This window comes from Perca flavescens, chromosome 17, assembly GCF_004354835.1.
Source record: "Perca flavescens isolate YP-PL-M2 chromosome 17, PFLA_1.0, whole genome shotgun sequence".
Lineage (NCBI taxonomy): Eukaryota > Metazoa > Chordata > Actinopteri > Perciformes > Percidae > Perca > Perca flavescens.
Genome location: NC_041347.1, coordinates 4,012,286 through 4,030,088, shown reverse-complemented (window position 1 = coordinate 4,030,088; position 17,803 = coordinate 4,012,286). Strand labels below are relative to the sequence as shown.

The window sequence follows — 17,803 nt, the reverse complement described above, 5'->3', positions numbered from 1 at the left end:
TCAGCTGTTAGGCAGACTTTAGCTATGCTGATGGTCAGAAAGAACAATGCGCCGCTGTTGCCTGTCACAGGTTGAGGAGTAACTTATTCTCATGGTCAAACTGATATAAAACTGATATTAACTTTGTTGCTGCACTCTTGTTGCTTTCTGACCACCGTCATACAGTGCTGCTGTACAACAGTACAACAGTATCCTTTTCTCATTTTGCATGACTAAGCTGTCACAGTGCTCTTCCACTAAACACACAACTATAATTCAACTATGATTTGTATCCTCATAAAGCATAGCCAGCTTGACTGATTATTTTTATTTCTTACACTACCTAACATATTGCTAATAATTATCACAAAATGATAGTAACAACCAGGGCAAGTATTACTGAACGTATAGCTGCTACTCAAATCAATTGTAGAGATACTGGGCAAACATCACATCTTTACAGCCTTTTTCCGATTTTTTAAGATTATTTTTTTGGGCATTTTAGGCTTGTATTTCCATAGGACATATGAAGGCAGGGGAGAGAGGGGGGGAATGACATGCAGCAAAGGGCCGCAGGTCGCAGTCGAACCCGCGGGCACTGCGTCGAGGAGTAAACCTCTATATGTGCACCTGCTCTACCAACTGAGCTAGCCCGGCCACATGAGGGCGGATTTCTGTTGTTGATTTCTTCCCATGGAGCTGACATGAAGACTAAACAAAATAAAAAACTAGTTAACTGCTTTCTGTATGCTAGTCAAAGACTTTATTTCCTGCATTCTGATACATTTTTGTACCTGCTCGACTCGCCTCGACTCTACTCGCCTCAGCTCAACTCGGCGTACTGTGCGTCCCTTTTCCATTGCAGATTTTAGTACCTCCTCAGCGTGGCTGGTCGTCATAGCTTCCATCCATCTCCTTCTCCGTAAACAACATGAAATCAACAAGATGGTTAACGTTTCCTGCTCCAGATTTCCCACCGTGGTCAGAAAGAACAGGGGAGACACTTTGTTTCTCTCACTATATGACTCTAGAGTCACTACTCGCCGGCACTCTCTTACTTCTCCCTCGCTCACCAGCTCCCCACACACACACGGCGACTCAACACACACACCAGCGCACAAGTATAAACATCAGGCCACTTGTATGCTACGGAGAAAGCTCTGCGTGGAGCCTCCGGCAGCAAAAAAAACACTATTTAAAAATAGCGTACGCCACTTCCCACGCAAAGGTTGTGATTTATTAAAAACAAACTTGACGGGAGAATATGTGGTCCTCCACGCAAACTCTGACCCATGGGAATTGGCGACGCAGATGGTGAGCTGAACTGAAGTCAGATTGCAGAGAGGGTAAATGGGAATAAGATTACTCGTAATATTTTCCAGTATTGATTCCTCACACACATTCTTTCACTCCATATCATCCACTTTACCATGAAGATGACATCCTGCAGTGTTATTTGCGCTTGTACTGAGTTCCATAAACACCTCCAACTCAAATCTTAAATAAAAATGTGTTCTTAATATTTAATCGGCACTGTCACATTGTCCGCTACCAAGCACAGGAGGAGGGGATGGCCCGACTGCATGGAATACAGGATGGCATCAAATACCCTACCATTAGATAGCTGCAGAAAACAGTGTAAATAACTAATATCTGTCTTTAAAACTGTGCATATATCATTAAATGTCAAAGTCTGAAAATACAGCCGTTAAGCTTGCGCAATTGTTACCCTTAATGACCTCGTTATCAATCCGAACTTTAATACGGTGGGTGACAAAACCTGCATGAAGAAAAGTGTGTTTGCCTGTTACACTTTATTTCGTCTTCAAATTGTATCTCTGGGTGGGGGATACCACTAGTTGATGCTGTGTTGGCAAGGTATTAACAATCACAATATGTTGTAAACATATAAATACTGCGGTGAACCCGTGCGTAATGCTGCATGATGGCACTGCTGGCTCTGCAGGAGGACTGTGCTAATGGAAGAATCAGGAGAAAAAGAGACTTCAGGGACCATGACGATGACTGGCTAATATGCCGATTTAGATTTTCTGTAGCTGGGCTCTTGGATCTATGTACTGAATTGGGTCCAGTAGAGAGGGCAACGCGCTGGAACCATGCCATCCCGGCCCAAATACAGGTCCTTGCCGTTCTGGGGGAAACCAGCTGTTTCCAGAGGGAAATGTCAGACAGCTAAGTGTTTTTTTTAATAAATATTATATATAATCTTCAACTTTATCACTAAGGCTTGTTTGGATATATAATATATAGTTCTGTTAAATCTTATTATATACGTCTGGTATATTGAAGCTGTCCCCGAGTGCCGTAATGCCTGCCGTTTTGGACATATTATATGTAGTCTATAGATCAGGGTTCCATACACTGTGCAAGAACATGCCGAAATTATAATTCAATTTGCAGCAATTCCCAAACGTCTGAGAAGTTTTTTGCTTTTCCTCCGCCAGTCATCATGATTTGGTGTAACAACTGCCAGTGTCATTCATATAATTATCAGCATTCACGAGGTGCTTTGCATTGACTATTTATGGTTTAAAATGGGCGTGTACAGGGCGGGATAAAAGGCTGATCTACGCACGCATGCTTGTAGGTAATCTCTGGATTTATAAAGGGAACATTGCTTACAGGTGTGCGTACACACAGTTTTATAAATCTGACTTTTTATCCGTGTACGCCATTTTGGGCGCACGTACACTTATAGTAAGGATCCTACTTACAGTTTTATAAATAAGATCCCAGGAGAGTCCGGTACAGCCTGAACTCTGCAAACCGAGATCCTGTACTTGCTAGCTTCACAGCGGAGCGTTCAGTTCCAGTCAAAACAATGTAATTTAGCTGTCTTAGCACCAGCAGCATGTGTAAGATTAGCAGCTGTGGATAAGAGGGAGGCTGGCTGCTGAAAATCAGACGTTTTGGCGCTGGCTATAAACCTCTGGGGAGCGCCAAAACTTTCAGTTCAGGAAAAACCCTGCCTAAGTTTATTGATTCCAATGGCAGAAGTGAACATGAACCCAGATTATGACGGATTATTTTGCCCCATAGTATTAAGGTAAGCATTGAACCCATTTTTCACAAGCCACATATCTTCCTAACATTCTGACACTAAAATGGCGTTTTCATGCCGACAAAGGACAAGGAGAAAATTAACTTTGTTCGAGACCTGTTTCTGTCTCAGAAACAAAATCTTGCAAAATCTGGCAACATGAATAACGTGTGCTAATGCTAAATATGGCTTTTAGCTGTGTAAATATCTCATGTTAGCAAAAGAAAATGTAAATACATTATGCATATACAACTTTTTTTTTTTTTAAAGATACATTTTTTTATAAAATTTTTAATTTTAAACAATAACAACATACAAACACACTTGAACAAGAACAACCCTCCTCTCCCACCCCCCACCCTCGGCGGTCTCGAGGAAAAGAAAGGGGGGAAAAAAAACAAACAAAAACAGAAATCACACCTTGCCTCGTCGTGTGCTGCTGCACCTTTCCATAGGTCTATAGTCGATTATTTGGCTTTGTTAATCCTTGCTGTAGAGAGCTCAAGCATCTATGTCCAGAAAATACGCCAACCACTGTTTTATACAAAGCAAGTGGGGGGGGCCAGCGCTGAGCTATCCTTTTCTTGGTCGCGGTTGAGCCAGCTAACCAAACTTTCTTTTATCTCCCAAGCAGATGTAATTTAGAGTCGTCATTAAGTAACAAAACAATCGGGTCAGTAGGAATTCGACATCCTATCACATCCGATATTATTGATGTTGTTTTATTCCAAAACTCATGCACCTGTTCACACTCCCAGACCATGTGCAATAAAAGCCCCAGTTTGTTCAGGTTGACAGAACGTGCAGTAGGGAGTAGGAATGCCTTTGGAGACTATCTCTTCTGAGGTGTCCAATATGTCCTATGACATGTTGAAGTGGATATGCTGGTGATTTGGGTTCTTGGAACAGTGGGAAATGTTGTCCCAAACTGTCTCCCAATTAATTACGTTCCCCTCCGGGCTCAGCTCTCACTCTAATTTCTTTACTATTGGGAGTTCTCCTAGGATACTTGCATCAATTTAGCATAAATCCTGGACACTAATTCTCTCGCAGGAAAATCAACAAGCCATTTAATGATTGGGTGGGTCTCGAGACTGTTTCCCCGTGGTACTCCATAACATTTTAGGGCTGATCTTAGGCGAAGAAAGGAAAAAGGATGTCCTAGGGATCTCAAAGCTAGTTCTCAGGTCCTCAAAGCTCAACATACCTTCCCCGTTGAATAACTGGTCTAGAGTATAAATAACATCAAGTTTCTTCCAGAAATGTATTGGTGGGGGTATTGTACTTAAAGGGGTGATAGAATGATTATATAGGGTATTTCACACTGTTCCTCAAGGTCTCCTAATGGGGTATGTAACATTGGTTGGGCTGAAAATGGCCTGGTTATTTTATTGGCCCTTATCCATCCCTGTGTTTTGGCCCTTTTTGTAACAAGAGCTTTTCTTCCAAATATGGTATGCTCATGAATATTTAGATGAGCTGTGCGCTGGTTGGTTGAGCGAATCCCCATACACACATTAGAGACGCGACAGAATCTCATATTCCAGACACTGCAGTGTTTTGTTACCAAATTCACTTCTGAGACTTTTTTTTATGCGAGAAATCAACTATATTAAGGTCAAATATGGGCCATTTTACGAAAATTGACGGCTAATTGCAAATTTAGTAAGACGTATCGGACTTTAGGAGCTCCACACAGTCTGACGAGAAAGCGGCAGCCTGCTGGGCTCCATACCCAGGGCAAAGTCACCCTTTGTGGACTACTGCACTACCGGGGCGGCTGCCGGCATAACTAGAATATATTTACAGTTTGAATTTCGTCACGGTACTTATATCACAGCTACCCCAAGGTCCAATTTAAATTTAAGGCATTTTTATGAACGTGAGGGGTCTTGTTTAGGAGGAGCAGCTAGCTAGCTATATGTCCCATTCGATACAATGGGAAAAGATCGCGGCTAGCTTGCTACACTTTTGGCATAACTATAGTATATTTAAAGTTTGAATTTCGTCACGCCTCTTATATAACATCTACCCCAAGGTCTTATGAAGCTAACCGTTGTGTCCGATTTCAAATTAAGGCATTTTTGTGAACGTCGGAGGTCTTGTTAGGAGGAGCAGCTAGCTAGCTACACTTTCGGCATAACTATAGTACATTTACAGTTTGAATTTTGTCACGGCATATATTACAGGTTCCCCAACGTCTTACAAAGCTTAGCTAACACTTGTCCAATTTCGGATTTCAATTTAATGCATTTTTGTGAATTTCAGAGGTCTCATTAGGAGGAGGCTAGCTAGCTCTCATTGATGGACTCCAGCTCACCGCGGGCTCTATCAATGAGACTCATGGACAAGAGGCGTTTATTTCCCCAGATTGTTTGTTTAAATAACTCAACACACATATCCATTATAAGATTAGTTGGAACCTACGGTAAGAGATTGCGGGTGTAACATGCTCGCTGGCTTTCAGTCACACACCGGCCATTTAGCAGGAAGAGGGGAGGGAGAAAAGCGAGCTGCAGGCCCTGGAGCTCTCAGGGCAGCGGTGTTTGGTAGTCCAGTCACCCAGAAAGGGTGAGTTTGCGCGGGTATTGAGCACCGCGGGCTGCCGGCCGTGACGGAGCTCAATCTAGCTCACAGCAGGCCGGGGTCTGTGAAGGAGGACAGACAGGGTGGCGATGTAGCAACCCAGGCAGCTCCGGCCACTGAACTCCGACACACAGTCAGACAAAATTTGCAATTAGCCATCCATTTTTGTAAAACGGCCAATATTTGAGCTTTACATAGTTGATTTCTCGCATAAAAAAGATTCAGAAGTGAATTTTGTAATGGAATAGCAGAGATCTGCGCGACCTTGATTCAGAAGCTTATGTAAATGTTGGGGCGTGACCATTCTCTTAATACACCCATGGGCGTGACAAAGGTACAGGTCCTGAGATGCTTACATAAGCAACTAGCTTTGTTGAGCTTCACCCGTTTTCAGCGGCAGTTTCAAAATATGAGATTTTCATAGTAAAGGGGTGTCAATGGGATTTTGAGCTTCTATGTATGTCCTATTTACCCGCCAAACTGTCTTTATTCAACTATGACAGGGTAAAATCGGTTTTGCATTCCATCACCCCTTTAAGAAGTTCAAACGAGGAACTATGTTCATTTTAACAACCGCAATCCTGGATCGTAGCGATGCCGGCAGCGCAGACCAATTAGTCAGATCCATTTGAACACTACTTAGTATAGTTTCATAGTTGTCCTGGACAACTCGCTATAGCGAGTGTGGATGGTGATGCCCAAATATGTAATTTCTTTTTTTGGTATTGTATTACTAATAGCTGATGTCACCTGTTTGTTGTTCAACAGGAGCAGATTAGATTTATTCCAATTGATTTTATAGCCGGAGATTGAGCCAAATTTGTTAAAGATCTTAAGGATTTTTAGAACAGAGTCCTCAAGCTCAGATATGTACAGTAAAATATCATCTGCAAATCACGATATTGAGTTGTTATTGGATTTAATCTGGGCATTACATATTTTATTTTGCTTTATGGCCTGGGCTAAGTCAATAGTGTCGAATGCAGCACTAAGATCTAGTAAAACAAGAATGGAGACAAGTCCTTTGTCTGCAGCAGTTAGAAGGTCGTTAGTAATTTTCACCAGTGCCGTCTCTGTGCTATGATTCTTTCTAAATCCTGATTGAAAGTCATCAAATAAACTATTGCTATGTAGAAAATGACATAGTTGGTTAGCGACTACCTTCTCAAGGATCTTGGAGAGAAAGGGAAGGTTAGATATAGGTCTATAGTTTGCTAAGACCTCAGGATCGAGGGTGGTTTTTTTCAGAAGAGGTTTTATCACAGCTATTTTAAATGACTGCGGTACATAACCTGTTAATAAGGACATATTGATCATATCTAGTAATGAAGTGTTAACCACGGGTAACGCTTCTCTGAGTAGTCTCGTTGGGATGGGGTCTAAGAGATGGCTTAGCTGAGGATATCTTTAACATTAATTGTTGAAGGTCTATAGGATAAAAGCAGTCTAAGTATATGTCGGGAATAATCGTTCTTTCTAGCGTTCCTGCGTTTAAAGGTGAACCGTTAGAAGTTGAGGGCAAAAGGTGATAGATTTTATCTCTAATTGTTATAATTTTATCATTAAAGAAGCTCATGAAGTCATCACTACTCAGAGCTAGAGGAATGGATGGCTCAGTAGAGCTGTGGCTATCTGTCAGCCTGGCTACAGTGCTGAAAAGAAACCTTGGGTTGTTCTTATTTTTTTCTATTAGTGATGAGTAATAGTCTCATCTGGCCTTTCTTAGGGCCTTCCTATAGGTTTTGAGACTTTCTTGCCAATCCAAACGAGATTCTTCCACTTTGGTGGAACGCAAGATTTGTTTTAATTTGCGAGTTTGGGAGTTATACCAAGGTGCTAGTTTCCTTTGCTTCATCTTCTTTTTGAGGGGAGCAACGGAGTCTAAAGTCGTCCGTAGACAGGTTGTTGCACCGTCTACAAATGTATCAATTTGTGAGGGACTGAGGTTAACATAAAGGTCCTCTGTTATGTTAAGGCATGACATAGAGTCAAATGCTTTTGGAATATCTTCCTTAAATTTAGCTATAGCACTGTCCGATAGGCATCTAGTGTAGAAGCTTTTATCTAATTTAGTATCGTCAGGTAGTAAGAATTCGAAAGTAATTAGAGAAGGATCTGATAATTCCGAATTCTGCAGAAATATTATTAAATCCTCAATTTCAATACCATATGCCAGCACAAGGTCGAGGGTGTGGTTAAAACCGTGCGTCGCCTTGTGCACACTCTGACTGAAACCGATTGAATCTAATAAAGTTGAAAGCAGTACTAAGGCTATCATTGTCAACATCCACATGGATATTAAAATCGCCTACAATAAGTACTTTAATGATTTCCCCAGAACGCCCTCCAGTTATTCACATAGCCCACATCATTAGCTGGGCACCACCCCTACAACCAGCGGTGGAAGGATGACGTACGGCTGTACATTTCATCACTGGTCAGGTTTGGCAGGGGTCCAGAGAACACTACTGAGTCCGACATTGTCTTTGCGTATACACAAAGTGACTCAACATTAATTTTAGTGATCTCTGATTTACGACCATTACCACCTACGTGAAGTATGATCTTACTGTATTTATGGTTCTCTTTAGCCAGCAACTTTAGATGGAATTCTATATCGCCCGCTCTGGCCCCGGGGACATATATGACTGTAGCCGCTGGCGCCGCCGGCTTCACATGTCGCAGTATGGAGCTCCCAATAACCAGAATTGGCTTCTCAGCGGGTGTATCACTGAGTAGGGAGAAACTGTTAGAGTGGCGACGATGCTCTGGTTTAGAGCGACCGTCATCATGTGCACTTCCTGGTTTAGATCTAACGCTACGCTTCGGACAGTCACCCACTCGCCCGGCTGCTCGGGGTCTGCCGGGGGACAGCTAGCAGAAGCTACAGTATGTTGGCCCGCATCAACTACTTGGCGCTGGCTAACTACGGAAGCATATGATTCTGATTCCATGATGCGGAGCCGTGCCTCAAGCTCACTAAGCCTTGCCTCCAGAGCAGCGAATATATTACATTTATTACACGGATCGTTATCGCTAAAGGAGGCAGAGGAATAGCTAAACATTTGACACACAGACCAAGAGAGAGTAGGAGAGGGAGAGGAATTAGCCATTGCTTATGGCTAAGCTAAAGTAGCTAACAGCGTTTTAACAACTGTAAGATCAGCAAGGCAGTCGCTGTAAGGGAAGCGAAGTATAAGTGCTTGAGTAGAACAATTGTAATTCAAATGCAATCCAGGCAAATAGCCGCTAATTTAAACAATAAAGCAGAGTTGAGTACGTTTTTGCTGGAGCAGCAAACTAGCGTTTGGAACATGGGAACACCGGAAGTGACAATATGCTTACCGTACACGTCACATGTCGCCTTTAGTGGCTTGCCAGATGTATGCCGGGTCCGAAACTGAGCCAGTATTGATTGATATGAACTCCACTAGTTTGGCTCCAAATTCTGTATTAAAAGATGTGTTTTGGAGAAGGGAATTATTAAATTGCCACCTTCTAGATTTTTCTCCTAACATATCACAATGGAATGTTATCAGTGTGGTCAGACAGGATTGCTGATTCCGTTGCTATTGTGTGGAACATTACATTGAGCTCACTGGAGCACAAAAAATAATCAATGCGGGAGTGGGTGCGTTGATGTGTGGGGGGGGGAAAAAAGGCGTTATCCTTTCTAGGAGGATTGTGCATTCTCCATAGATCTGTAAGATCGTGGGATTCCACAACTGCATTAAACATGTCTGATATGTGTTTTTGGGCTTTCGTGTGGCTGACCCCTGATCTATCCTGATTTTAAGTCTAGTACCGCATTCATGTCTCCCCCTATAATTAGTGAGTATTCATTGAGAGAAAGCAATTTGGTTAGGCGTGGGAAAAAGCTTTCATCATCTCTAGCCAGTGCATATACTGAGACAAAGGCTATTTTCCTACTCCTTATTGTGGTACATATATATGATATGCTGCCTGACAAGTCTTTACTACTTTTGTCTATGGTGAGTGTGCATCTCCGTAACGCCATGTCTATGTTCTTCCTTTTTAAATAATCCAGGAATTTAGCTCGTTTGATCGGCCTGTTTAGCCCCCTGATGTTAACAGAAAGGATTGAAAGTTCAGCCATCTTAAAAATGTACACATACAGTATATATCTGTCTCGAATACCATACCGGAATTCACTGATAAATTTGTAACAAAGGGTGAGCTGTTAGATCTAAGCACGGTGTGGTTAAAACATAATATAAAATAAATCCCCTAACCCTCCAAGACCGCAGACCATTCTACCAATCCATTTTGGCAACTGTTTTTGCAAAAATCCAACTGGGTCATCTTTCTCGCTGCCCTCCCTCAGTCCGACGATCCGGAAGTTATTTGTTCTCGATCTGTCTTCCAGTTCAGGGTTAGGGTCAGCTAAAATTTCCTCTGGTCATCAAAACAGGCTTTCACCGTATTTCTCATCTGTCTGTTGTCCTTCTGCGCCTCGTCTAGTCGCTGTATTAAATCTCTTACCGTAGTTCCCTGCTAACGCATCCTTCACTGCGATGCAGACCGCTTATTGAAGCCCGCTTTGTTGCCTTTCCAGAACCCTTGCCATGGCCTCCTCCATACGTTTGTCGGCGTTAGCATCTGAAACCTCGCTAGCCGTTGCCATGCTAGCCGAGTTAGCAGAATTCTTTGCTCAGTTAAACTGCAGCGGGGTCTGCTTTTTCGCACCTGCAGGCATTCCACAAAGTTACCGTGGTAACAAATGCAAGGATTGACGTCACATAAGAAAAGAATAGACCTGGGGTCTCATTTATAAAACTGTGCGTAGGATCCTTACACATGTACATATCCATGTACATATGCCCAAAAGCCCAAAATGGCGTACGCCAAACAAAAGTCAGATTTATAAAATCGTGTGTACGCACACCTGTAAGCAATGTTCCCTTTATAAATCAGAGATTACCTACAAGCGTGCGTACGTGGATCAGCCTCTTATCCCGCCCTGTAAACGCCCATTTTTAACCATAAATAGAATGCAAAGCACCTTGTGAATGCTAAGCAGTATATGAGTGACACTGGCAGTTGTTACACCGAATCATGATGACTGGCGGAGAAAAAGCAAAAAACTTCTCAGACGTTCAGGAATTGCTGCAAATTAAATTATAATTTTGGCCTGTTCTTGCACAGTGTATGGAACCCTGATCTATAGACTACATATATTAATAATACGTCCAAAACGGCAGGCATTACAGCACTCGGGGACAGCTTTGATATACCAGACGTATATGATAAGATTTAACAGAACTATATATTATATCCAAACAAGCCTCACTGATAAAGTTGAAGATTATATATAATATTTATTTAAAAAAACACTTAGCTGTCTGACATTTCCCTCTGGAAACAGCCGGTTTCCCCCAGAAGTGGCGAGGACCTGTATTTGGACTGGGATGGCATGGTTGCGGCGCGTTGCCCTCTCTACTGGACCCAATTCAGTACATAGATCCAAGAGCCCAGCTACAGAAAATCTAAATTGGCATATTAGCCAGTCATCATCATGGTCCCTGAAGTCTCTCTTTCTCCTGATTCTTCCATTAGCGTAGTCGTCCTGCAGTGCCAGCAGTGCCATCATGCAGCATTACGCACGGGGGTCACCGCAGTATTTATATGTTTACAACAATTTGTGATTGTTAACACCTTCCCATCACAGCATCAACTAGTGGTATCCCCCACCCAGAGATACAATTTGAAGACAAAATAAAGTGTAATAGGCAAACGCACTTTTCTTCATGCAGGTTTTGTCACGAACAGTATTCAAGTTCGGACTGATAATGAGGATGTTAAGGGTAACGATTGTGCTAGAGCTTAACGGCTGTATTTTCAGACTTTGACATTTGATGATATATACACAGTTTTAAAGACAAATATTTAGTTATTTACACTGTGTTCTGCCGTTATCTAATGATAGGGTATTAGATGATATCCTGTATTCCATGCAGTATGGCCATCCCCTCCTCCCGCGCTCTGTAGCGGACAATGTGACGGCAAGACAGCGCCAATTTAAATATTAAGAACAAATTTTTATTTAACATTTGAGTTGGAGGTGTTTATAGAACAGTTATCACTCAGTACAAGCGCAAATAACAGTGCTGGAGTTCATCTTCATGGTAAGTGGATGATATGGAGTGAAAGACTGTGCATGAGGCATCAATACTAGAAAATCGTAGAGTAATCTTATTCCAACTATTATTTGTGTCATCCATTTTCTTTATTTTTCTTATTCCGTACGTTTTTTGGCTCTCTGTAACTTCTGCATACTTTCACCTATTTAAACCATTCAACTTTTCAAATGTTCACCTCTTTCAGCTAATGATGGGACTTCTTCAACTTTTTTTCTACTATTTGAGCTTTTTAACATTTTTTTTTTTTTTTTTTACATTGAAGTCAATGAGAGCATGCTTCAAATCCTTCAAATCCTCTTCTGCTTTAAAATGTATCTCCTCCTACATTCTTCCAGAGGTGATTCAAATTTTAAACTGTTCACAAAATATTCAGCTATCCGGTGTCTACTTTTCAGTTTGATATCTTTTACAGTTTTTGTGAAAAAGACGTTTAAGTTTAGTGATCATTTCAGGATTTTTCTGCGGTTCTAATGAGTGTGTATGGGGCAGCTTAGAGTGGATGATGTCACAGCTACAGCACAGAGCCTTAAAAAAATTATCTTTGTCCCTTCTCTATAAATTGCTCGTACACCCACAATTTTTACCTGGCATACACAATTTATACATCAAAATGTAGGTATTTGTGTCTACTTTCAGGAAATCAGCTAAGTTAAACAATATGTCTTATATTTTGGGCTCAGCAAGCTTCCAAATGATGAGAGTAACAAATTTCCCTCCATCCGCTGCAATGATAAAGTTTTTACGTTAATCCATATAAATTTTATACCGATACGTTCACAAAGGCCTTGTGGTGCTCAGGATGACGTCATTTGACCGATGGCAGTTATAGTTTTGGCAGTCTGAGGCTTTGTTTGAGAGCTTGCTCTCAGTGTCTGAATTGCTGCGGTGTACTAGAGGAGACATATTAAGAGCAGGTGCTATTGTTAACTGATTAAAGAGATGTTTATAAACATGGCCACAGGCCCTTAGTAACCATGACAACCCTTTCACAGACAGTCTACTTGATTACTCCAGGCTTGCTGTAGGATTCAACTAACTAGACTAACTATGATCATCAGTCTATATCATTTGCGTTCCACTTCTGTCTGTCTGTCTGTCTCCTTATCTGTCTGTCTCCCTCCCTCCCTGTGTCTGTATACCTCCCTCCTGTCTCACTCTCTTTCTCTATGCCTCCCTCCTTTCTCTTTTCTCTGTCTTCCTCCCTCTGTTCCCCTCCTTCCTTCCTTCAGTCTTCCTCCTTCCTTCTCTCCCTCCCTCCATCCTTCTCAATCTCTCTCTCCTTCCATCACTCCTCTGTCTCTCTCTCTCCCTCCCTTCCTCTCTCTCACTCCCTCTCTCCCTTCCTTCTGTCTCTCCCTCCAGGGTCATTTGTGATTTCATCCATGTATATAGCCTTTTGTTTCTTTTCAGGCAAAATATCCACCTCTCAGCTCTTTAGGGTCATGCTATTTTGTTCTACGCAATGGATATGGCTGATAATAATACAAAGTCTTTAAACTTTCAGCCTTTTTAGTCAATTTTAGCTCTCTTTCTCAATGTTTCTATCTTTCCTCTCTTTTTCCTCTCTCTCTTCTTCTCTCTTCTCTTTCTCCCTCTCTCATTTCCTCTCTTCTCTCATGCTCTTCTTTCTTCTCTATTCCTCTCCTCTTCTTCCTCTCTTTCTTCTTGTTCAGCCCCATTCTTTTCACCTAATATATTTCACATCTCATCTCAGCTAGATTGATGCTTTTTTGTTCTATGCAGTGTATATGTCTGATAATAAAAATATTTCTTCCTTCAGCCTTTTCAACTTTCATCTTTAACAGTATTACAGTTCAGCTTCCAGTTTTTCTAACAAGCTCTTCACTTATTTAGGTAATGCAGTTTAGCTTCCAACTCTGAAAATGTTTCAGCAGTGCAGTGCAATGCATTTGAGCTTTAAGATTTTTCATACAATTTGTTTCATATTTCTGCATTTGCGAGTCATAATCAGTTAGAAAATATACTCAGACCTCACAATGTTCTACATCTTTAGTCATATTCAACTTTTAAAGCCAACGGTTCAGTTTAGCGTCAGCTTTTAACTTTTTAAGGACATTCATACTTATTAAAACGATTTCCACTTTTTCTACTATTCTCACTTCAACTTTTTTTAAGCTATTTACCAAGTTTAGCTTTAGCAATTCAGCTATTCAGCATTCCCATGCATTTTCTAGTTGCCATTTACTCTCTGCAGTCTGACATCAGTTCACCACCTCACCATCTGCGTTGCCAAATCCTATTTTGTCTCCAAAATGTGCGTACACATTCTCCCGTCAAGTTTGTTTTTTATAAAACACAACCTTTGCGTGGGAAGTGGCGTATGCACATTTTCAGACCCATTTTGTGCGTATGCCACGTTTATAAATGAGACTCCTGGTTTTTAATGATAATACGGATATGGGGCGAAGAGCCTCAGCCCTGAGCAGCCATGCGAGTCGTCGGTCACATGATCTCCCATCTATACAACTTTTTTGATGTTCACCACACTTACAAATGTGGCCATGCCTACTTAGGAGACAGGAAGTGTGTACCATTTCATACTATTGGGGCAGTGTGTAATCTGCTATTTTTAGTTATAGAGAATCTTTGGTCATGTGCAATTCACATTAACCCACACCCAAAGGAGAATTCCGGCCAATTTTTACGTTAATCTTGATTGCAAGGATTGCTTCTCGGAGCGATCTGCACACTGTTTACCTTTTCCTGCTACGGGACTTGTGCGCGAGACTATAGCTAGCCTTCTCTAATGCTATCACTGTGCAAGCCACAGACATCATTTGGCCCATTTCCATGTAGTTACATAGTCACTGATATGGTCATAACCACTACAGTGCTCAATTACCTATTTTTGAGGGGGAATAAACTTCAAGTTTTCGTTGCGAAGGCATGACCTGTCCTCTGGAGGACATAGCCAGAACAGCGGGCACTCGGTGGATTGTTGTGGGGAGCAGGAGTCGAAGAAGGCAGGGAGGAATCAGAAGCAGGGATGCCGGTCGGGCTTGCTAGTCCGGCTAATGGTGTAGACACATATAGCCGACGGCCGACCGTTGACAGAAAACCCCGTCGATATGATCAGTCGCGTCCCCGAGGTCCAAAAAACTGCCACAGAACACCCCAAAAAGACGAGAGGAGACGTAATACGTCTTTATAACAGCAGGCGGCGCTAATCTGTAATGTTGCCCAAGAAATGAAAACCGGCAGCTGATTGGACGAACGCGTCACATGGGTTTGTTTTCTCCGGAAATCCAAAGCCAGACTGTCGGCCGTTCAGAATACGATCTCATATTGTACTAAAATAGTTCACTGAAACATGTTTCTGAAAACATTTTAAGCTAGAAATAGGCCGTGCAGTTGCTGAATCTATCTTCATTTCAGCTCAACAAAGGTCAGTTTAAAAGATTTTCGTCAGATTTTGAGAGACTCTAGTCACCTCATTCCGCTCGTCATTTCCGGGTGATTCCCGACTGCCCTGCCGCCAACCGAACATGTCAGGTTGGCCAAAATGAACGCCGACAGCCCCCCAGACGGACGACGGCACGGGACACACCAAACAGATTCGAGTCACTGACCTCGCCAGACTGTCCCACGGCAGATAATCTTTTAGCTTTGGATTTCCAGAGAAAACAAACCCGCGTTCGTCCAATCAGTTGCCGGTTTTTATTTCTTGGGCAACATTACAGATTAGCGCCGCCTGCTGTTATAGAGACGTATTACTTCTCGTCTCCTCTCGTCTTTTTGGTGTGTTCTGTGGCAGTTTTTTGGACCTTGGGGATGCGACTGATCATATCGACGGGGTTCTCTGTCAACGGTCGGCCGTCTGCTATATGTGTCTACGCCATTAGGGAACTACACACACAGATCGCCACTGCCAAGCCTCCTACTCACTAACACCAGATCGATCACGCACAAATAACAACGGAACTGCTGCGTGATGATTATCACAGAAGCTTGGCTGAACACGTGGCAGCTAGCAGGGCGAGCTAGCTACTGGCAGATAGAGACAGGGTAGGTGAATTTAAACAATGTCTGAGTTGAAAACGCATCTTGTTGTCACGTAAGGGCCCTGTTCATACTGCACAGACATTTTAATTGCATTTGTGTCTGTTAAGAGGCACAAAAGCACACAACTTGCCCCGACAACTGCCGTTTTAGCTAAGTGGAAGCTTGTAGACATAGCTGCAGCTACTCCGTGTTGACCGCACTGATTCGGCTCATTTTTTTTTTTTCAATCGACTATACTCGCATATTTATAGCGACCAAGATTAACGGAAAGTTCTGTGACTTTTTTCCCCCCTTTCCAGTGTACCTGCAGACGTCTCCTCAGACCTGCCATGAGAGGTTGGAGCAGAGATGCAGAGAGGAGGAGAAAGTCATTCCATTGGTGAGGACCTAAATCTAAACATATGGTTTGAGTTCACAGAACACATAAAACAATCAAAAACCGTAAAAGTGGAAATGAATGGGTTAAACATTTTGTGAATTGGTCACTATTGTTCCATCTGTCACCAGGAGTATCTGGAGTCCATCCACCAGCTGTATGAGGACTGGCTCATCAAGCAGAGCTCCTCCCCTCTTCCTGCTCCTGTTCTGGTGAGTGACCATTAACATCCCACCAGGTGCTTTGGTTTACTTTGTGTGATGTATAGCGGGAGATAGGGGACCCAAATGCAGGGAGAGGCAGGCAGGCAGGAGAAGGTTTGAACTTCAGGCTTTAATCCAACAAAAAGCGGCAGTGCAGAGACTGGAAAACTCACAAAGTCAGGCAGGGAGAAACCAAAAGCAACGGCAGCAGGCAATAGCATGCAAAAACTGACGGGCAAAACACAGGCAGGAACAAACTGACACAAGACGATCTGACACGAGACAAGGGGAACACAGAGGTTAAATACATGAGGTAATGAACAAACTAGGGCTTTGACTTTTGCCCAAAACTCATATTTGAAGTTTGAAGTGTTTGTTTATTAATATTAACATTTGAATATATTTGAATATTTATTAATACTATTTTTACTATTAAATGCCTTCAGTTTAAAAAAAAATTAAAAGTCAGACCCTGGATTAAACACAAACAGTATGCTTTCCACAGGAAGTTCGTAGCTTTCACCATAGCCTACGTAAGTGGTCTGATGTTTATATTTGTGTGCTGGTGTGTGCGTCGAGCCGGTCTCTGTGGGCGGAGTTGCCAACTTGGTGACTTTTCAGACCCCCTTAGCGACTTTTTCACAAAAGTGACTAGTGACAAATCTGGCGACTTTCTGTATAAAAAAAAATAAATAAAAAAAAGTCGCCAGTATTGTCCAGCAAGCACGCAATGTATTTCTCTCCTGTGGCCACCGAAAAAGTCACCTGTTCTGTGACTGAGGAGCAGCCCCGCCCTCCTCTGTGCTCTCTCATCAACACTGAGCAGGCAGGTAGAAAGGGGAGAAGGTACAGGGTGCGGGGGCCGGTGTAGGTAGGAGAGACGGTGGCACGCGACGGGAGAAAGACGCCGCTGAGCTGGCCTGGCCCTGGGCAAGCCAGCCTTCTTTGAGAATTAGGGGGGGAGGCGACGCTACCAAGCCACAGCCGAGAGACGTGCGTCGCCGCGACGTGTAGTTACATTTTGAAATGCGTGAAAAAGCCTCAGAATCTGAATTGAAAACGTTTACAAGCAAACACATTTACAAATTAAAGCTGCAAGCAGCAATGGACGGGTCCTTGCGCCTCTGCGCTTGTCGGGGTTACCGGCGGACGCCGCTGCTCGCGACCGTGCAAGAATGAAAAGAGAACCCCCTACCGAGTTTAACGATACCTCACACAAGACTCTGTCATACAGTTCATTATCTGTGAAAAGGGGCGTGGCTAAAGCATAGGGGGCGGGTCAAACCATCACCAATTAAAAAGGAACTCTCTGCTGAGTTCAATGATATCTCACACCAGGGTCTACATCAAACGGGTCATTAATTATAAAAGGGGGTGTGGCTTAAATATAGGGGGCGGGCCAAACCATCACCAA

The 17,803-nt window shown here is 42.6% G+C and overlaps 1 protein-coding gene across 2 annotated transcripts in view; it reads left to right on the top strand.

Moving 5' to 3' along the window:
* Nucleotides 1-17,803, top strand: part of tk2 (thymidine kinase 2) — a 45,918-nt gene that overhangs the window by 19,620 nt on the left and 8,495 nt on the right. For both annotated transcript variants that reach the window (XM_028603213.1, XM_028603214.1), the window contains exons 8-9: nt 16,110-16,189; nt 16,318-16,398. In XM_028603213.1, coding sequence (XP_028459014.1) covers nt 16,110-16,189; nt 16,318-16,398 — 161 coding nt within the window. The remainder of the gene's footprint in view (nt 1-16,109; nt 16,190-16,317; nt 16,399-17,803) is intronic.